The 17,759-nt window shown below is 47.4% G+C and overlaps 2 protein-coding genes across 2 annotated transcripts in view; both read left to right on the top strand.

The window, feature by feature from the left end:
* LOC141191599 (uncharacterized) overlaps nt 1-11,570 on the top strand; it is a 151,646-nt gene extending 140,076 nt beyond the window's left edge. Inside the window, exon 7 of the mRNA XM_073661530.1 lies at nt 9,849-11,570. Coding sequence (XP_073517631.1) covers nt 9,849-11,035 — 1,187 coding nt within the window. The 3' untranslated portion in view covers nt 11,036-11,570. The remainder of the gene's footprint in view (nt 1-9,848) is intronic.
* LOC141191556 (uncharacterized) overlaps nt 1-17,759 on the top strand; it is a 209,418-nt gene that overhangs the window by 110,064 nt on the left and 81,595 nt on the right. The gene's annotated exons all lie outside the window — the stretch shown is intronic.

The following is a 17,759-nucleotide window of genomic DNA, read 5'->3' as shown; positions in this document are numbered from 1 at the left end:
CTTTCCTGTATGTACTGATCAAGAAGGATTGTAATGGGACCCTAGGGACACTCATCTACCATAAACCTTCAAGCACTAATAAACTATTGAAATGGGATAACCACCACCCCATCCCCATAAAAAGAGGAAAATCCAAGGGCCAATTTTTATGGTTGAGAAGATACTGCTCAAATGTCACAGATTTTAATATACAGGCAATAGATCTGAACACCAGATTAAGGAATGAAGGGTACTCGTGGTACATTTTGGATTCCGCATCGTTTGCAGAAAAATGGTCTTATCCATCAGCTTATCTTTTCCTCATTCAGATCTCTAAAATACCGGATCCTCTCAGTAAAGATCGTCTATATAAGAAAATTTTCCTGATTTATCCAGGAAAATGATGGACAAGATGGTGGAGGGGATATTACACCTCACCCTAGAGATCCTCTTCCGGCTTACTGGAGAGGTGAGAGATTCTGATGACGTCACATTACATCATTCTTGGAAATAACAGATGGACAGAACTAGAGAGGTGAGGACTCTGGAAATGTCTGTAGTGAGATTTATTAATCTTTCTCTCCATAACCAGAGATTAATCACGGGGCCTCCACCTCACCCCGTAATACATGAGGATATCAATGACCAGAAGATTCTAGAACTCGCCTACAACATAATTGAGCTGCTGACTGGAGAGGTGACACTGCTGGGAATGCTGGGACATTATACAGTAACGCTGTGAAGGGATTGGGGGATGACGGTATCATTGTATGTGTAACGGGTCTGGGAGGCGGAACCTCTGAGCTACTATACAAGGGGGCAGTCCTTGTAAGGGAGCGGGTGGCGACCAGGGAAGACGAGCAGGAGGTCACAGCAGGTGACCGGGACAGTCTCTGAGTGAACGGGCTGGAGGTCACGGCAAGTGACCGGGGCAGTCTCTGGATGAACGGGCTGATGGTCACGGCAAGTGACCGGGGCAGTCTCTGGATGAACGGGCAGATGGTCACGGCAAGTGACCGGGGCAGTCTCTGGATGAACGGGCAGATGGTCACGGCAAGTGACCGGGGCAGTCTCTGGATGAACGGGCAGATGGTCACGGCAAGTGACCGGGGCAGTCTCTGGATGAACGGGCAGATGGTCACGGCAAGTGACCGGGGCAGTCTCTGGATGAACGGGCAGATGGTCACGGCAAGTGACCGGGGCAGTCTCTGGATGAACGGGCAGATGGTCACGGCAAGTGACCGGGGCAGTCTCTGGATGAACGGGCAGATGGTCACGGCAAGTGACCGGGGCAGTCTCTGGATGAACGGGCAGATGGTCACGGCAAGTGACCGGGGCAGTCTCTAGGTAAAGGATTGGTACGACCTGTGGCGGCTGATGATAGACGTGAGCTCCCAGGCGAGCAGGCGAGAGTCTCTGGATGAACGGGTGGTCACAGCATGTGACGACGGAGCCTCCAGGAAGACCAACAGACAGGCGGCAGAGGAGCGCTCCCAGGTGAGCGGGCAGAAGTCTCTGGACAGGCGGGTGGTCACAGCACGTGACGGCGGAGCCTCCAGGTAGACTAGCAGGCAGGTAGCTGGTGTGTGCTCCCAGGTGAGCGGGCAAGCTGGTCCATAGACAGACTGACAGGAGTTGGAAGGCAGACCGTCGGACCTCAGGCAAGCAGGCAGGTGGCTGATGTGTGCTCCCAGGTGAGCGGGCAGGCTGGTCCTTAGACAGACTGACAGGAGTAGTAAGGCAGACCGTCGGACCTCAGACTAGCAGGCAGGTAGCAGATAATCAGGCAGGAATCTGGCAGGTAACTGGCAGGTAACTGGCAACGGGACCTGAGGGCTGAAGCAGAGTAGAACAGTGCAACAACATTGCTCGGGCACTTCCATTTTGGAGGAGGTGCCTTATATATGGTGAAGTCCTCTGGCCATTGGCCGGGGACTCCTTAGGACTGCGCGCGCGGCCCCTTTAAGAGGGAGGGAGAGCGCGTGCGCGCGCCCTAAGCACAGTGGCCGGGAAGGAGCGCGCGCTGCCAGCAGAGCGGGAGGAGGACGCCGGGCACGGAGCAGGGAGGTGAGGGGAACAGCGTCCCTGCCTGGCAGAGGGCAGGGACGCCGGCGCTACAGTACCCCCCCCTTTAGACCCCCCCTTTTTTAGGCCAGACAGAAATTTAGCTAGGATAAGAGGGGCATGGATGTTCTCCCGGGGCTCCCACGTTCTCTCCTCAGGACCAAACCCCCTCCAATCTACTAGAAAAAAGATCTTTCCTCTTACCCTTTTGGTGGCAAGAATGTTCTCTACCTCAAACTCGTCCTCAGCAGAAACCGGAGCAGGAGGCGTACCTGTAGACTTGGAAAAAGAGTTAAGTACCACAGGTTTGAGGAGAGATACATGGAAGGAGTTAGGGATCCGTAAGTTGGCCGGGAGTTTTAATTTATAGGCCACCGGGTTGATCTGACTGATGACCTCCAGAGGACCGATGAACAGAGGCCCTAACTTGTAAGAAGGTATCTTGAGTCGGACATATTTAGATGAGAGCCAGACTTTATCTCCAGGACGAAATTGTGGAGGATCCAGGCTTTTTTTGTCAGCGTGTCTTTTCATCCGTTCGGACGACTGAAGGAGTGCGGATCGGGTACTCTCCCAAATGGAGGAAAATTTGCTAACGAGAGATTCCGCAGCCGGGTTGTCCACAGAGGTGGAGACAGGGAAAGGAATCCGAGGATGCTGACCGAAGACTACAAAAAACGGGGATTTGGAGGAGGATTCGCTCTCGTGATTGTTATAGGAGAACTCGGCCCATGGTAGGAGATCCACCCAGTCAGAATGATGGGCATTAACGAACTGCCGGAGGTAACTGGTCAGGTTCTGATTGATCCGCTCCACTTGACCATTGGACTGTGGGTGGTAAGCGGAAGAGAAGTCCAGGGTGACGTCTAGCAGTTTACAAGTGGCTCTCCAGAAACGTGAGGTGAACTGTACCCCACGATCCGACACGATGTGGAGGGGCAGGCCATGAAGACGGAAGATGTGGCGGATAAAGTCTTTAGCCAGCTCGGGTGCAGACGGGAGACCAGGCAGGGGAATAAAGTGAGCCATCTTGGAAAAGCGGTCAGCGACCACCCAAATGACCGTACAACCGGCAGAGACGGGGAGATCAGTTATGAAGTCCATAGCAATATGCTGCCAGGGGGCAGCAGGCACAGGAAGCGGAAGAAGGCGACCGGCTGGCAGGTGTCTCGGGATTTTGTTGCGGGCGCAGGACACACAGGCAGAAACAAAGTCTATTACGTCCTTGTGCAGGGTAGGCCACCAGTAGTGCCGGGCAATAAGCTGGAGGGTCTTTTTCTGACCGGCGTGGCCAGCTAGTTTAGACGAGTGACCCCAGTGTAGGATCTTCTCCCGATCAGGTACTGATACGAACGTCTTACCGGGAGGGAGACGATTTAGGCTCACGGGAGCCACCTGCATTACTCTGGCGGGATCGATGATATGTTTAGGTTCCTCCTCGAGATCGGACACCAGAAAGGATCGGGACAAGGCATCTGCTTTGACGTTTTTGTCAGCCGGGCGAAAATGAAGAACAAAATCAAAGCGAGCAAAAAACAAGGACCACCGGGCTTGGCGCGGGTTAAGTCTCTGGGCATGCTGGAGGTAAGCCAAGTTCTTGTGGTCAGTGTAAATTATTACCGGGTGAAGAGCCCCCTCGAGTAGGTAACGCCACTCCTCCAATGCCAGTTTGATGGCCAATAACTCTCGGTCTCCTATGGAATAGTTGCGCTCAGAAGAGGAGAAGAGTTTGGAGAAGAAGCCACAAGTTACCATTCTCCCGGAAGATGATTTTTGAGTAAGTACCGCTCCGGCTCCAGAGGAGGAGGCGTCAACTTCCAGGAAGAACTGCTTGTTGCCGTCCGGGCGATGCAGCACCGGGGCGGAAGAGAAGGCCTGTTTTAGGGAAAGAAAGGCCTCCTCTGCTTCGGGCGGCCACTCTTTGGGATTAGTACCCTTACGGGTGAGCGCGGAAATTGGGGCAGTCCGGGAAGAGAAGTGTGGTATGAAGAGGCGGTAGTAGTTGGCGAAGCCCAGGAATCGCTGGATGGCCTTCAACCCCTCCGGTCGAGGCCATTTCTCGATGGCAGACAGTTTCTCTGGATCCATTCGTAGGCCGGTCTGAGAAATAATGTAGCCCAAAAACGGAAGCGAGGTCTGCTCAAAGAGGCACTTCTCGTATTTAGCGAAGAGATGATTCTGCCTGAGCCTGAGCAGGACCTGACGAACGTCCCTCCGGTGAGTCTGGAGATCCGGAGAGAAGACCAAGATGTCGTCCAGGTACACCACTACGCAGGAGTAGAGAAGGTCCCGGAAGATGTCATTGACCAACTCTTGAAAGACGGCAGGAGCGTTACAGAGACCAAAGGGCATTACCAGATATTCATAGTGGCCGTCTCGGGTGTTGAATGCCGTCTTCCATTCATCCCCCCTGACGGATACGAACCAGGTTGTACGCCCCACGGAGGTCCAGTTTGGTGAAGATTCTAGCCCCCCTCAGACGATCAAATAACTCCGGAATGAGCGGAAGGGGGTACTTATTCTTCACCGTGATCTGGTTAAGGCCTCTATAGTCTATACAGGGACGGAGAGAGCCGTCCTTCTTTTTGACGAAAAAGAAGCCTGCTCCCGCCGGGGAGGTAGATTTCCGGATGAATCCCCTGGCCAGATTCTCCTCAATATATTCGGACATCGACCGGGTCTCAGCAGCGGATAAAGGATAAATACGCCCACGGGGAGGAGTAGTACCAGGTAACAGGTCGATAGGGCAGTCGTATGGTCTATGAGGAGGTAGTGTCTCTGCTTCCTTTTTATTAAAGACATCAGCATAAGACCAATAAGGAATCGGAAGTCCAGGTAGATTAGCTGGGGTAGGAGAAGGACGGACGGGATGGACGGGAACCAGACAGGTCTTATGGCAGTCCTGTCCCCAGCGAAGGACTTCTCCGGTCTGCCAGTCAAGCACGGGTGCATGTCTCTGGAGCCAAGGTAGGCCTAGCAAGAGGGCGTGAGAGAGTCCAGGCAGAACATGAAAGGAGATACTCTCAGAATGCAGCATTCCCACCTGCAGAGTAATGGATTCGGTGATGAGTTGGATGGGGCGTGGTAAGAGGCCCCCATCCACGGCAGCAACAGACAAGGGTACAGCCAGAGGTTTGGTGGGGATGCGGTATTTCTCTACCAGGGACTGTGAAATAAGATTCCCGGCTGCTCCAGAGTCAAGTTGGGCTAGTTCGAAATAACAGTTCTCCCCGCAGACGATTGAGACTGACAGCAGCAGAGATGGAGAGGATTTATTCTTGTCTAGGTTGACCTCTCTGAGCGAACCTAGACACAGGCGTTTCCCGACCTCTCCGGGCAGGCACGGATCCGGTGCTCCTTACTGCCACAGTAGAAGCAGCTCCCCTCGGCACGGCGTAAGTCCTGACGGGTTTTGACCATCTTGGTCTGGTCGACCTGCATAGACTCAGGAGAGTGTACCTGGGTAGAGACGGAGGGAGTGACGGGTTTCTGAAAAGTAGGAGCTAGACATGGTAACCTCCTCTCACGGGTGACCTCTTTGGCACGCTCCTGGAACCGTAGGTCAATCCGGGTGGCAAGAGTTATTAGGTCATCGAGAGTGGTAGGAATGTCCCGACCGGCAAGTTCATCTTTAATACGGCCGGACAGACCCTCCCAGAAGACGGATACCAGAGCGTCGTTATCCCAGGCCAGCTCCGAGGCAAGGGTACGGAACCGTATGGCATATTGGCCCACGGTGAGACTTCCCTGACGGAGGCGTAGCAGTGATGATGCGGATGAGTTCTTCCGTCCGGGTTCGTCGAAGACTTTCCGGAAAGCCGTGAGAAAAGCAGGCAAGTTGGACACCAGGGGGTCTCCTCTCTCCCATAGAGGATTTAGCCAGGCCAGGGCCTCCCCGGTGAGATGGGACATGATGAATGCAATTTTGGCTCGGTCGGAGTTAAACTGGTGGGACAATAGTTCAAAGTGCAGGGTGCACTGATTTATGAAGCCCCGAGCCTGGGCGGAGTCACCTCCGAAGCGAGGAGGTGCAGAAAGCCGGGGTCCGGGGTAGGATACCATGGTATTAGTGGGCAGTGGAGCTGCCGGATTGCGAGACATGGCACTGGCGGAGGTTGCTGGTGGAGCAGTCAGAGTGTCCAGGCGAGTATTGACATTCCGCAGGTGACCCAGGATGGACTCCTGTTGGGACCTTTGACGGGACAGTTCATGACACAGGTCCGAGAGCGAGGGAGCTTGGGTGCCACCGGGTTCCATGGCCCGAGCAAACTGTAACGGGTCTGGGAGGCGGAACCTCTGAGCTACTATACAAGGGGGCAGTCCTTGTAAGGGAGCGGGTGGCGACCAGGGAAGACGGGCAGGAGGTCACAGCAGGTGACCGGGACAGTCTCTGGATGAACGGGCTGGAGGTCACGGCAAGTGACCGGGGCAGTCTCTGGATGAACGGGCTGATGGTCACGGCAAGTGACCGGGGCAGTCTCTGGATGAACGGGCTGATGGTCACGGCAAGTGACCGGGGCAGTCTCTGGATGAACGGGCTGATGGTCACGGCAAGTGACCGGGGCAGTCTCTGGATGAACGGGCAGATGGTCACGGCAAGTGACCGGGGCAGTCTCTGGATGAACGGGCAGATGGTCGCGGCAAGTGACCGGGGCAGTCTCTGGATGAACGGGCAGATGGTCACGGCAAGTGACCGGGGCAGTCTCTGGATGAACGGGCAGATGGTCACGGCAAGTGACCGGGGCAGTCTCTAGGTAAAGGGTTGGTACGACCTGTGGCGGCTGATGATAGACGTGAGCTCCCAGGCGAGCAGGCGAGAGTCTCTGGATGAACGGGTGGTCACAGCATGTGACGACGGAGCCTCCAGGAAGACCAACAGACAGGCGGCAGAGGAGCGCTCCCAGGTGAGCGGGCAGAAGTCTCTGGACAGGCGGGTGGTCACAGCACATGACGGCAGAGCCTCCAGGTAGGCTAGCAGACAGGCAGCAGATGATCGCTCCCAGGTGAGCGAGCAGGAGTCACTGGACAGGCAGGTGGTCACAGCACGTGACGGCGGAGCCTCCAGGTAGACTAGCAGGCAGGTAGCTGGTGTGTGCTCCCAGTTGAGCGGGCAAGCTGGTCCATAGACAGACTGACAGGAGTTGGAAGGCAGACCGTCGGACCTCAGGCAAGCAGGCAGGTGGCTGATGTGCGCTCCCAGGTGAGCGGGCAGGCTGGTCCTTAGACAGACTGACAGGAGTAGTAAGGCAGACCGTCGGACCTCAGACTAGCAGGCAGGTAGCAGATAATCAGGCAGGAATCTGGCAGGTAACTGGCAGGTAACTGGCAACGGGACCTGAGGGCTGAAGCAGAGTAGAACAGTGGAACAACATTGCTCGGGCACCTCCATTTTGGAGGAGGTGCCTTATATATGGTGAAGTCCTCCGGCCATTGGCCGGGGACTCCTTAGGACGGCGCGCGCGGCCCCTTTAAGAGGGAGGGAGAGCGCGCGCGCCCTAAGCACAGTGGCCGGGAAGGAGCGCGCGCTGCCAGCAGAGCGGGAGGAGGACGCCGGGCACGGAGCAGGGAGGTGAGGGGAACAGCGTCCCTGCCTGGCAGAGGGCAGGGACGCCGGCGCTACAGTATGTGTCAGGTTCCTATAAGATGTCAGGATGTCGCTGTCTATTTCTCCATGGAGGAGTGGGAGTATTTAGAAGGACACAAAGATCTGTACAAGGACATCATGATGGAGGTTCCCCAGCCTCTCACATCACCAGGTAATAGACAGGACTAAATACACACGGCCCATAATTATCTGTATGTAAAGAATGAATTCAGTCCCTGTATGTGTTTCCTCCAGATCTATCCAGTAAGAGGACAACACCAGAGAGATGTCCCCGTCCTCTTCTTCTACAGGACTGTAAACAAGAAAATCCAAATGTTCCTCAGGTAGATAGAGAGAAGGTGTCATGAGATCTCCCCTATGATGTGTAGACGGCTGTGAAGGTCTTGTGCTCAGTCTTGTTTTATCCCCCAGTATTATATGTTTTATACTTGTGTAATGAGAACGGTGGAGATGGCAGGATTAGAGCTGATCATAGATGTGACTTCTCCATCTGTCTTTGAATCTTAAGCTTAATGTTTTATAAAAATTGGTGTTTTTGCAAGAGCTATTTCAGTTTGATATATGTAATAACTGTTGGACACAGTAATGTTTCTGCTTGGAAATGAGGTTTATTGTACTAACAGAAAATGTGCAATCTGAATTCAAACAAAATTTGACAGGCGCATAAGTATGGGCACCCTTATCATTTTCTTGTTTTAAATACTCCTACCTACTTTTTACTGACTTACTAAAGCACTTTTTTTGGTTTTGTAACCTCATTGAGTTTTGAACTTAATAGCCAGGTGTATGCAATCATGAGAAAAGCTACTTAAAGTGGCCACTTGCAAGTTGTTCTCCTGTTTGAATCTCCTCTGAAGAGTGGCATCATGGGCTCCTCAAAACAACTGTCAAATGATCTGAAAACAAAGATTATTCAACATAGTTGTTCAGGGGAAGGATACAAAAAGCTGTCTCGGAGATTTAACCTGTCCGTTTCCACTGTGACGAACATAGTAAAGAAATGGAAGAACAGGGACAGTTCTTGTTAAGGCCAGAAGTGTCAGGCCAAGAAAAACATCAGAAAGGCAGAGAAGAAGAATGGTGAGATCAGTCAAGGACAATCCTCAGACCACCTCCAGAGAGCTGCAGCATCAACCTGCTGCAGATGGTGTCACTGTGCATCGGTCAACTATACAACGCTCTTTGCACAAGGAGAAGCTGTATGGGAGAGTGATGCGAAAGAAGCCGTTTCTGCAAGCACGCCACAAACAGAGTCGGCTGAGGTAAGCAAAAGCACATTTGGAGAAGCCAATTTTTTTTTTGGAAGAAGTTCCTGTGGACTGATGAAACCAAGATTGAGTTGTTTGGTCATACAAAAAGGAGTTATGCATGACGGCAAAGAAACACAGCATTCCAAGAAAAACACTTGCTACCCACAGTAAAATTTGGTGGAGGTTCCATCATGCTTTGGGGCTGTGTGGCCCATGCGGGCACCGGGAATCTTGTTAAAGTTGAGGGACGCATGGATTCCACTCAGTATCAGCAGATTCTTGTCAATAAAGTTGAAGTTACGCAGGGGATGGATCTTTCTGCAAGACAATGATCCAAAACACCGCTCCAAATCTACTCAGGCATTCATGCAGAGGAACAATTACAATGTTCTGGAATGGCCATCCCAGTCCCCAGACCTGAATATCATTGAACATCTGTGGGATCATTTGAAGAGGGCTGTCCATGCTCGGCGACCATCAAACTTAACTGAACTGGAATTGTTTTGTAAAGAGGAATGGTCAAAAATACCTTCATCCAGGATCCAGGAACTCATTAAAAGCTACAGGAAGCGACTAGAGGCTGTTATTTTTGCAAAAGGAGGATCTACTAAATATTAATGTCACTTTTCTGGTGAGGTGCCCATACTTATGCACCTGTCAAATTTTGTTTGAATGCAGAATGCACATTTTCTGTTAGTACAATAAACCTCATTTCAAGGCAGAAACATTACTGTGTCAAACAGTTATTACATAGATCAAACTGAAATAGCTGTTGCTAAAACACCAATTTTTATAAAACATTAAGCTTAAGATTAATAGGGGTGCCCAAACTTTTTCATATAACTGTATATAACTTGCCTTTTTTACAGACATTTTAAGTAGAAATGTTCAAAAATATAAAATTCAAGGATTCTTTATTAAAAAATAATAATTGTTTTTATTCTTGGCAGATGTCTGTACCAGGAGATCAGAGGGACAGCTGACATCTTCAATTTTCAAATCAGATAATTTTCAGATTCCACAGGATACAATTGAAGTGAATGCCATTTCTCCAGACTTACCATCATCCCTTCACAGAAAAGATCCGTCATCTGATCCTTTGAAACAGGTCCTGTCTTCTGATTCATTACTGACTAATAAGGAAAATCAAAGTCACAAAATAAGTATTAAAAAACAAACTGCTCCTGAAGCAAAGAAGCCATTTTCACATTCAGAATATGGAAATAGTTTTTCCCTCCAAAAGTCTTTTCTTAAACATCAAAAAATTCACACAGCGAAGAATAGATTTTATTGCTCCAAGTGTGGGAGATGTTTTAATCAGAAATCAAGTCTTGTTAGGCACCAGATAACTCACACAGGAGAGAAGCCATTTTCCTGTTCAGAATGTGGGAATTTTTTTACAGAGAAATCAAATCTTATCAACCATCAGAGAACCCACACAGGGGAGAAGCCATTTTCATGTTCAGAATGTGGGAAATGTTTTACAGAGAAATCAACTCTTATCAACCATCAGAGAACACACACAGGAGAGAAGCCATTTTCATGTTCAGAATGTGGGAAATATTTTACAGAGAAATCTACTCTTATTAAACATCAGACAACTCACACAGGGGAGAAGCCTTTTCCATGTTCAGAATGTGGAAAATGTTATAACCATAAATCTAGTTTTCTTAAGCACCAGAGAACCCACACAGTGGAGAAGCCATTTTCATGTTCAGATTGTGGGAAATGTTTTGTACAAAAAGCATGTCTTAATATACATCAGAGAACTCACACAGGGGAGAAGCCATTTTCATGTTCAGAATGTGGGAAATGTTTTGCAAAGAAATCAAATCTTTTCAAACATCAGAGAACTCACACAGGGGAGAAGCCTTTCCCATGTTCAGAATGTGGGAAATGTTTTACAGAGAAATCAACTCTTATCATCCATCAGAGAACTCACACAGGAGAGAAGCCATTTTCATGTTCAGAATGTGGGAAATATTTTACAGAGAAATCAACTCTTATCATCCATCAGAGAACCCACACAGGGGCAAAGCCTTTTTCATGTGCAGATTGTGGGAAATGTTTTGGACAGAAATCACATCTTAATAAACATCAGAGAATTCACACAGGGAAGAAGCCTTTTTCATGTTGAAAATGTGGGAAATGTTTTAAACAGAAAGCGCATCTTGATAACCACCAGAGAACCCACACAGGGGAGAATGCCGCAACTACACCCAACTAGTCTCTGTACAGACAAGAAAGGCCCTAGCTGTACAACTAAAAACGCCACCACAGACCTAACTCCCTAATAAGTCGTTGAGGAGTTTCTCATACCTCCTGAGGAACCAGAGGGGAGGCCACAACACACTGTCAACAAGGGGAATGGAAAGTATGAAGTAAAATACGAAAACCCTGAATGAGAAACAAAAACACATTGATAGAGGGCAAAGAAGGCAAGCTAAGGAGAACCAAAAATAAAACGAACAAGTATAATCTCCCAGAAACCTAACATTGTTAGAATTAGAAGGTACTGGGAGGGTAAGCAAACTGACCGGGAGGATAGTTTCACCTTTGTGGTGAAACTTATACAATTCATCCTCACCAACTGTAAATGTAAACCTGTCCATTTATAATGACCACGGACAAGATAAAGATTCCCAACTCACATCAGGACCACAAGATCCCAGGGACTTTCAGCTGCATCACAATGAACTTAATTATATGTACCAATTGTCCAACTGGGGGTCTGTATGTAGGGGAGACAAGGCAAAAACTTAAAACAAGGATGAATTCTCATCGCCACCCAAAAAAAAGAAAAAAAGAATAGATCTACTTGTGGCCACACATTTTTACGGCCACAACTGCTTATCCTTTTCCGAAACTGATAGTTCTGCTTCACATCACTTGTCTTATCTATTGCATTATTCCTGTGCCGTTATGTATAAATATGTGACTCTTCAGATTTTGTGTTATACTATGTCTCATGAAGAGACCGGAGTAGTCTCGAAAGCTTACTGACTAATGGCTAACTGAAAAGATGGTATCAACTACTGAGGACTCTCAAATTTTAATATTTTTCTCCATAAAGCAATTTTAAGATCTCTCCACAGGTGTTCAATGGGATTTAGATCCAGACTCATTGCTGGTCAGAACGCTCCAGCACTTTGTTTCTATCTAATTTCTAGGTGCTTCTTGAAGTCTGTTTGGGCTCACTGTCATGCTGGAAGACCCATGACCTAGGACTAGTGTTGAGCGAGTATGTTCTGTTCCAAATATGCGCGGGCGAGCTCCGAGTATTTACAGCTGCTCAGTGATATGTTTGAATCACTCCCGTGTGCATGATTTGCGACTGTTTGACAGCTTTATTACATGTGAGGAATGTGTAAGAAATAGACATTCCTCACATGTAATAAAGCTGTCAAACAGTTGCAAATCATGCACATGGGAGTGATTCAAACATATCACTGAGCAGCTGTAAATTCTCGGAGCTCGGCCCGAGCATACTCGGCGAAAGGGTTAATGGAACATACTTGTTCAACACTACCTAGGACGCAAACCCAGCTTTCTGACACTAGGCACTAGATTGTGAACCAAAATCCTTTGCTAATATTCAGATTTCATGATGCCTTGCACACAGTCAGAGGCAGCAAAGCAACCCCAAAACACCTTTGAACCTCCACCATATTTGACTGTATGGCTTGTAAATTTATTGATTATGCTGTGCACCTTGGACAAAGGAACATGCGGATCTCTAAAGATGGACTTATAACCTTGAAATTGTTGATATTTTTCAACAATTTTGGTTCTCAAGTCCTCAGACAGTTCTCCTTTTTCTGCTTTCTCCATGCTTAGTGTAGCACACATGCACACAATGCAAAGATTGAATCAACTTCTCCCTTTTTTATCTGGTTTTAGTTGTGATTTTCATATTGCCCATACCTGTTACTTGCCACAATTGCGTTTGAACAAGCTTCACATGCTTGAAACAAAGTTGTTTACACACAATTTTCGCAAGGTGTCAACAATTTTTTTCGGCCTATTTTGTGTGAAATTACAGTACAGACCAAAAGTTTGGACACACCTTCTCATTTAAAGATTTTTCTGTATTTTCATGACTATGAAAATTGTGCATTCACACTGAAGGCATCAAAACTATGAATTAACACATGTGGACTTATATACTTAGCAAAAAAGTGTGAAACAACTGAAAATATGTCTTATATTCTAGGTTCTTCAAAGTAGCCACCTTTTGCTTTGATGACTGCTTTGCACACTCTTGGCATTCTCTTGATGAGCTTCAAGAGGTAGTCACCGGAAATGGTTTTCACTTCACAGATGTGCCCTGTCAGGTTTAATAAGTGGGATTTCTTGCCTTATAAATGGGGTTAGGACCATCAGTTGTGTTGTGCAGAAGTCTGGTGGATACACAGCTGATAGTCCTACTGAATAGACTGTTAGAATTTGTATTATGGCAAGAAAAAAGCAGCTAAGTAAAGAAAAACGAGTGGCCATCATTACTTTAAGAAATGAAGGTCAGTCAGTCCGAAAAATTGGGAAAACTTTGAAAGTGTCCCCAAGTGCAGTTGCAAAAACCATCAAGCGCTACAAAGAAACTGGCTCACATGAGGACCGCCCCAGGAAAGGAAGACCAAGACTCACCTCTGCTTCTGAGGATAAGTTTATCCGAGTCACCAGCCTCAGAAATCGCAGGTTAACAGCAGCTCAGATTAGAGACCAGGTCAATGCCACACAGAGTTCTAGCAGCAGACACATCTCTTCAACAACTGTTAAGAAGAGACTTTGTGCAGCAGGCCTTCATGGTAAAATAGCTGCTAGGAAACCACTGCTAAGGACAGGCAACAAGCAGAAGAGACTTGTTTGGGCTAAGGAACACAAGGAATGGACATTAGACCAGTGGAAATCTATGCTTTGGTCTGATGAGTCCAAATTTGAGATCTTTGGTTCCAACCACCGTGTCTTTGTGCGACGCAGAAAAGGTGAACGGATGGACTCTACATGCCTGGTTCCCACCGTGAAGCATGGAGGAGGAGGTGTGATGGTGTGGGGGTGCTTTGCTGGTGACACTGTTGGGAATTTATTCAAAATTGAAGGCATACTGAACCAGCATGGCTACCACAGCATCTTGCAGCGGCATGCTATTCCATCCGGTTTGCGTTTAGTTGGACCATCATTTATTTTTCAACAGGACAATGACCCCATACACACCTCCAGGCTGTGTAAGGGCTATTTGACCAAGAAGGAGAGTGATGGGGTGCTACGCCAGATGACCTGGCCTCCACAGTCACCAGACCTGAACCCAATCGAGATGGTTTGGGGTGAGCTGGACCGCAGAGTGAAGGCAAAAGGGCCAACAAGTGCTAAGCATCTCAAGGAACTCCTTCAAGATTGTTGGAAGACCATTTCCGCTGACTACCTCTTGAATCTCATCAAGAGAATGCCAAGAGTGTTCAAAGCAGTCATCAAAGCAAAAGGTGGCTATTTTGAAGAACCTAGAATATAAGACATTTTCAGTTGTTTCACACTTTTTTGTTAAGTATATAATTCCACATGTGTTAATTCATAGTTTTGATGCCTTCAGTGTGAATGTACAATTTTCATAGCCATGAAAATACAGAAAAATCTTTAAATGAGGTGTGTCCAAACTTTTGGTCTGTACTGTATGTTCAATTTGCCTTTTTTTCTATGTTTTCTTGTGTTTTTCCAATACACACAAAGGAAACAAACGTGTATAACAAAACTTGTAATTTCAATAATTTTCTGGGAGAATGACTTCATTTTCTGGAACAATTTCAAGGGATCCAACACTTTTGAACATGACTTGTTTTTGTTGCCTTTTTAATATGTTGCAGCATATCATCCTCTACGTGTTCAACTATATTAGGAAGCTTTTAGCAAAGTCCAATTAGCAGCTTTCCATTATTGCCATTTCCATGTACATTACCCAAACTGATTTTACATCAGGGATGTAAAGCTCAAAACATGTAGAGGGCCAAAATGAAAAACTTTGACAAAGTCGTGGGCCGACCAGTATATAGTATAATGGGCGCCACATAGTCCTCCATACAGAATAATTGCCCCACATAGTCCTCCATACAGTATAATGGGCCCCACATAGTCCTCCATACATAAGAAACAAGAGGAAAAAACTTCAAGTCAGAGTCCCATATAACAGTGAAAAAATTACAAAATTTTATTAATTATAATTTATACAGGAAAAAGATATGAATCACAGAGACAGTTAATAGTAAAACAATTCAAATGCAAGAGAAACATTCTGGCACCATGCTGTTTTTTCAAAGGATCAATCACCAGGGCATAATTCAGACTGTGTGCTTCAAGACTTAAACGGTGGTGCACATCCAAGAAATATTTCAATCACAAGCAAGAATAGAAGGAAAGGCAGCATTCACCCAGTCTTCTTTAAAACGTTCCTTTATTTTTGTGTGCGGAGCATTTCAGCGTGCAGCATTGGACTGAGACCCCGAAGGGTATGTGGGGGAGAGGAAAAAAGGGACAACGGCCGTTTCGCTGCCTTCCGGCGCTTGAACGGGTCCAAAGTAAGTGACACACCTGTTCACTTCCTTTTAAACCAGTACAAACACATGTGTGAATAAATTAAAACATAATGATATGCATAAAAACATTTTCCATCATTAAGCTGAAAAAAACATTATAAGATGAAGCAAACAAGTAAATAGCGGTATCATAAGAAAACTGACAGATCTACCTTCTCATTCAACCCTAATGGACCCTGGGCTTCAGAATTTAATATCCATCTAGCTTCATGTTGCAATAGTATTTTTTTGCGGTCTCCTCCTTCCCTTGGCAGTCTAACATGTTCTAACCCTGTAAAACGTAACACGGTCGGGTCGGCATTATGACATTCAGAGATATGTTGAATTAATCTAGGGGAACCGTTCTTTGATACTATAGAATTATAGTGTTCCCTGAACCGAATAAATAAAGGTCTGATAGTTTTGCCAATATAATAAAACTGGCAGGGACATGTAATTATGTAAACTACATAATTAGTTCTACAAGAAATAAAGTCCTTGACTGTGTGTGTTAAAGGTCCTATTCTAAAGGACTTATCGATTCTATGAAATTTACAAAAGGAGCATTGCCCACACTTAAAATTCCCCTTTGGAGTACCACTTTCTAACCAGTTAACAGAATCCTCTTGAAATCTGTTGTGCACCAAGATGTCTTTAGATCACCAATCAACATGCAGGGATTTTCTGCCACACATTGTAATGCCGCAGCCATGTTGGTTGTGGCATTACAGTGATTGGCTGGCCGCACAGCGTCATCAGGTCTATATCAGACCTGGCGCCGCCATGCTAAGCAGGCAGGCAGGGTATATAGCAGACTGCAGTGCACATAGCAAGAGGGTCCATTCCAGTTCTGTCTGCTGGTACGTTTACAGATATTTGTAGAAATAGGCCCAGGTATCAGGGGCCAGGAATAATTTATTTTTTATCTTAATCTTGATTATTTGCTTAAAAAGCAATCCAGAGAACACCGTTTATCTGCACCATTTGCTTGTTGGCACTGCAGAATACAGCCAGGTCCTTTCCATATTAAAGCGCTAAAAATCCAGCTATTTAAAACTGTGGTTTGTCCATCACACGGATCACATATAATTGCGCTGAAAATACTGCCATTTCTGGCCTCCATTGAAATTTTGTTGCAGTGTGTCAGTGAACTTATTGACACGAGGTCGACGCTGTTAAAAATAGTTACCTACAGGCCAGCAATTTAAAACTGTGGTTTGTCCGTCACACGGATCACATATAAGTTTGCTCCAAATTCAGCCATTTGTAGTGAGCGTGGAAGATATTGTCCTCCATTTAAAATGGGCAAGGCACGTGAGAAGGGATGGGGAACTGGACGTGATGTTGCATGCCGAGGCCGTGGGCAATGTGAAATTGTGCCACAACAAACACCCACATCTTCTCGCTCGACCTTCCTGTCCCAATTAATAGGGGACCGCAATACACCACTATTGAACACAGAGCAGTGTGAAAAGGCTATTGGTTGGATAGCAGATAATGCTTCCATCACTTAGCCACCACCACCACCCTGTCTTCCACACGGTCAAGTCTCAGTAGCTGTGAGTCTAGACCGCATAGTCCTCACCCTGAACCTCCTTCCTCCCACCATGCCGAGTGCCCAGAGACAACTGATCCCACACTTGGACACGCCGAAGAGTTGTTCACTTTTCCATTTATAGATTTTGACGTCTCGCCTGGTCCACTTTAAGCAGGGCAAGAGGAGATCGCATGTAGCAATGCCCAAATATTTGAGCAGCCACGGTCATACGAAGGTGACGGTGGGAAAGTGTCACAAGAGGTGGACGATGATGAGGCACAATTGCCAGAAAGTCAGAAGGAAGACCAGGGTGCGGAAGTGGAAGACAAGGTGGTGAATGATATAGTAACTGACCTAACCTGGCAGGAGGACATGCAGAGCAAGGACAGCAGCACACAGGAGGAGGGAGGCAGAGCACTCCAACAGGCAGGAAGAAGCAGTGTGGTGACCACAGACAGAAGACGAGCAACCGTTCCCCGTAACACCAACACGACTGAAGTTGCCAGTACAACTGTTAAGTCTTCCCGAGACTGGTTGTTTTTTAAATACTCCCCAAAAAGGCCATTTGCACCACCTGCCTGGCCAGCATCAGCAGGGGTAGCAAAACTACCAGCCTGAGCACCACCAGCATGATCAGGCACATGGCAGCAAAGCACCCGACATTGTGGACCGAATCCCAGGGTCCAGGAACAGTGTCTGCGGGTGACACCACTGCTTCTTCTGCTGTTGTGCGTGCAAGCCAATCCCCTGCCCATGGCGCATGC

This window comes from Phyllobates terribilis, unplaced genomic scaffold, assembly GCF_046119375.1.
Source record: "Phyllobates terribilis strain yellow unplaced genomic scaffold, ASM4611937v1 Scaffold_47__1_contigs__length_9908305, whole genome shotgun sequence".
NCBI classification, from domain to species: Eukaryota; Metazoa; Chordata; class Amphibia; order Anura; family Dendrobatidae; genus Phyllobates; species Phyllobates terribilis.
Note: the sequence above shows the minus strand (reverse complement) of the source record. Positions and strands in the feature narration are given on the sequence as shown.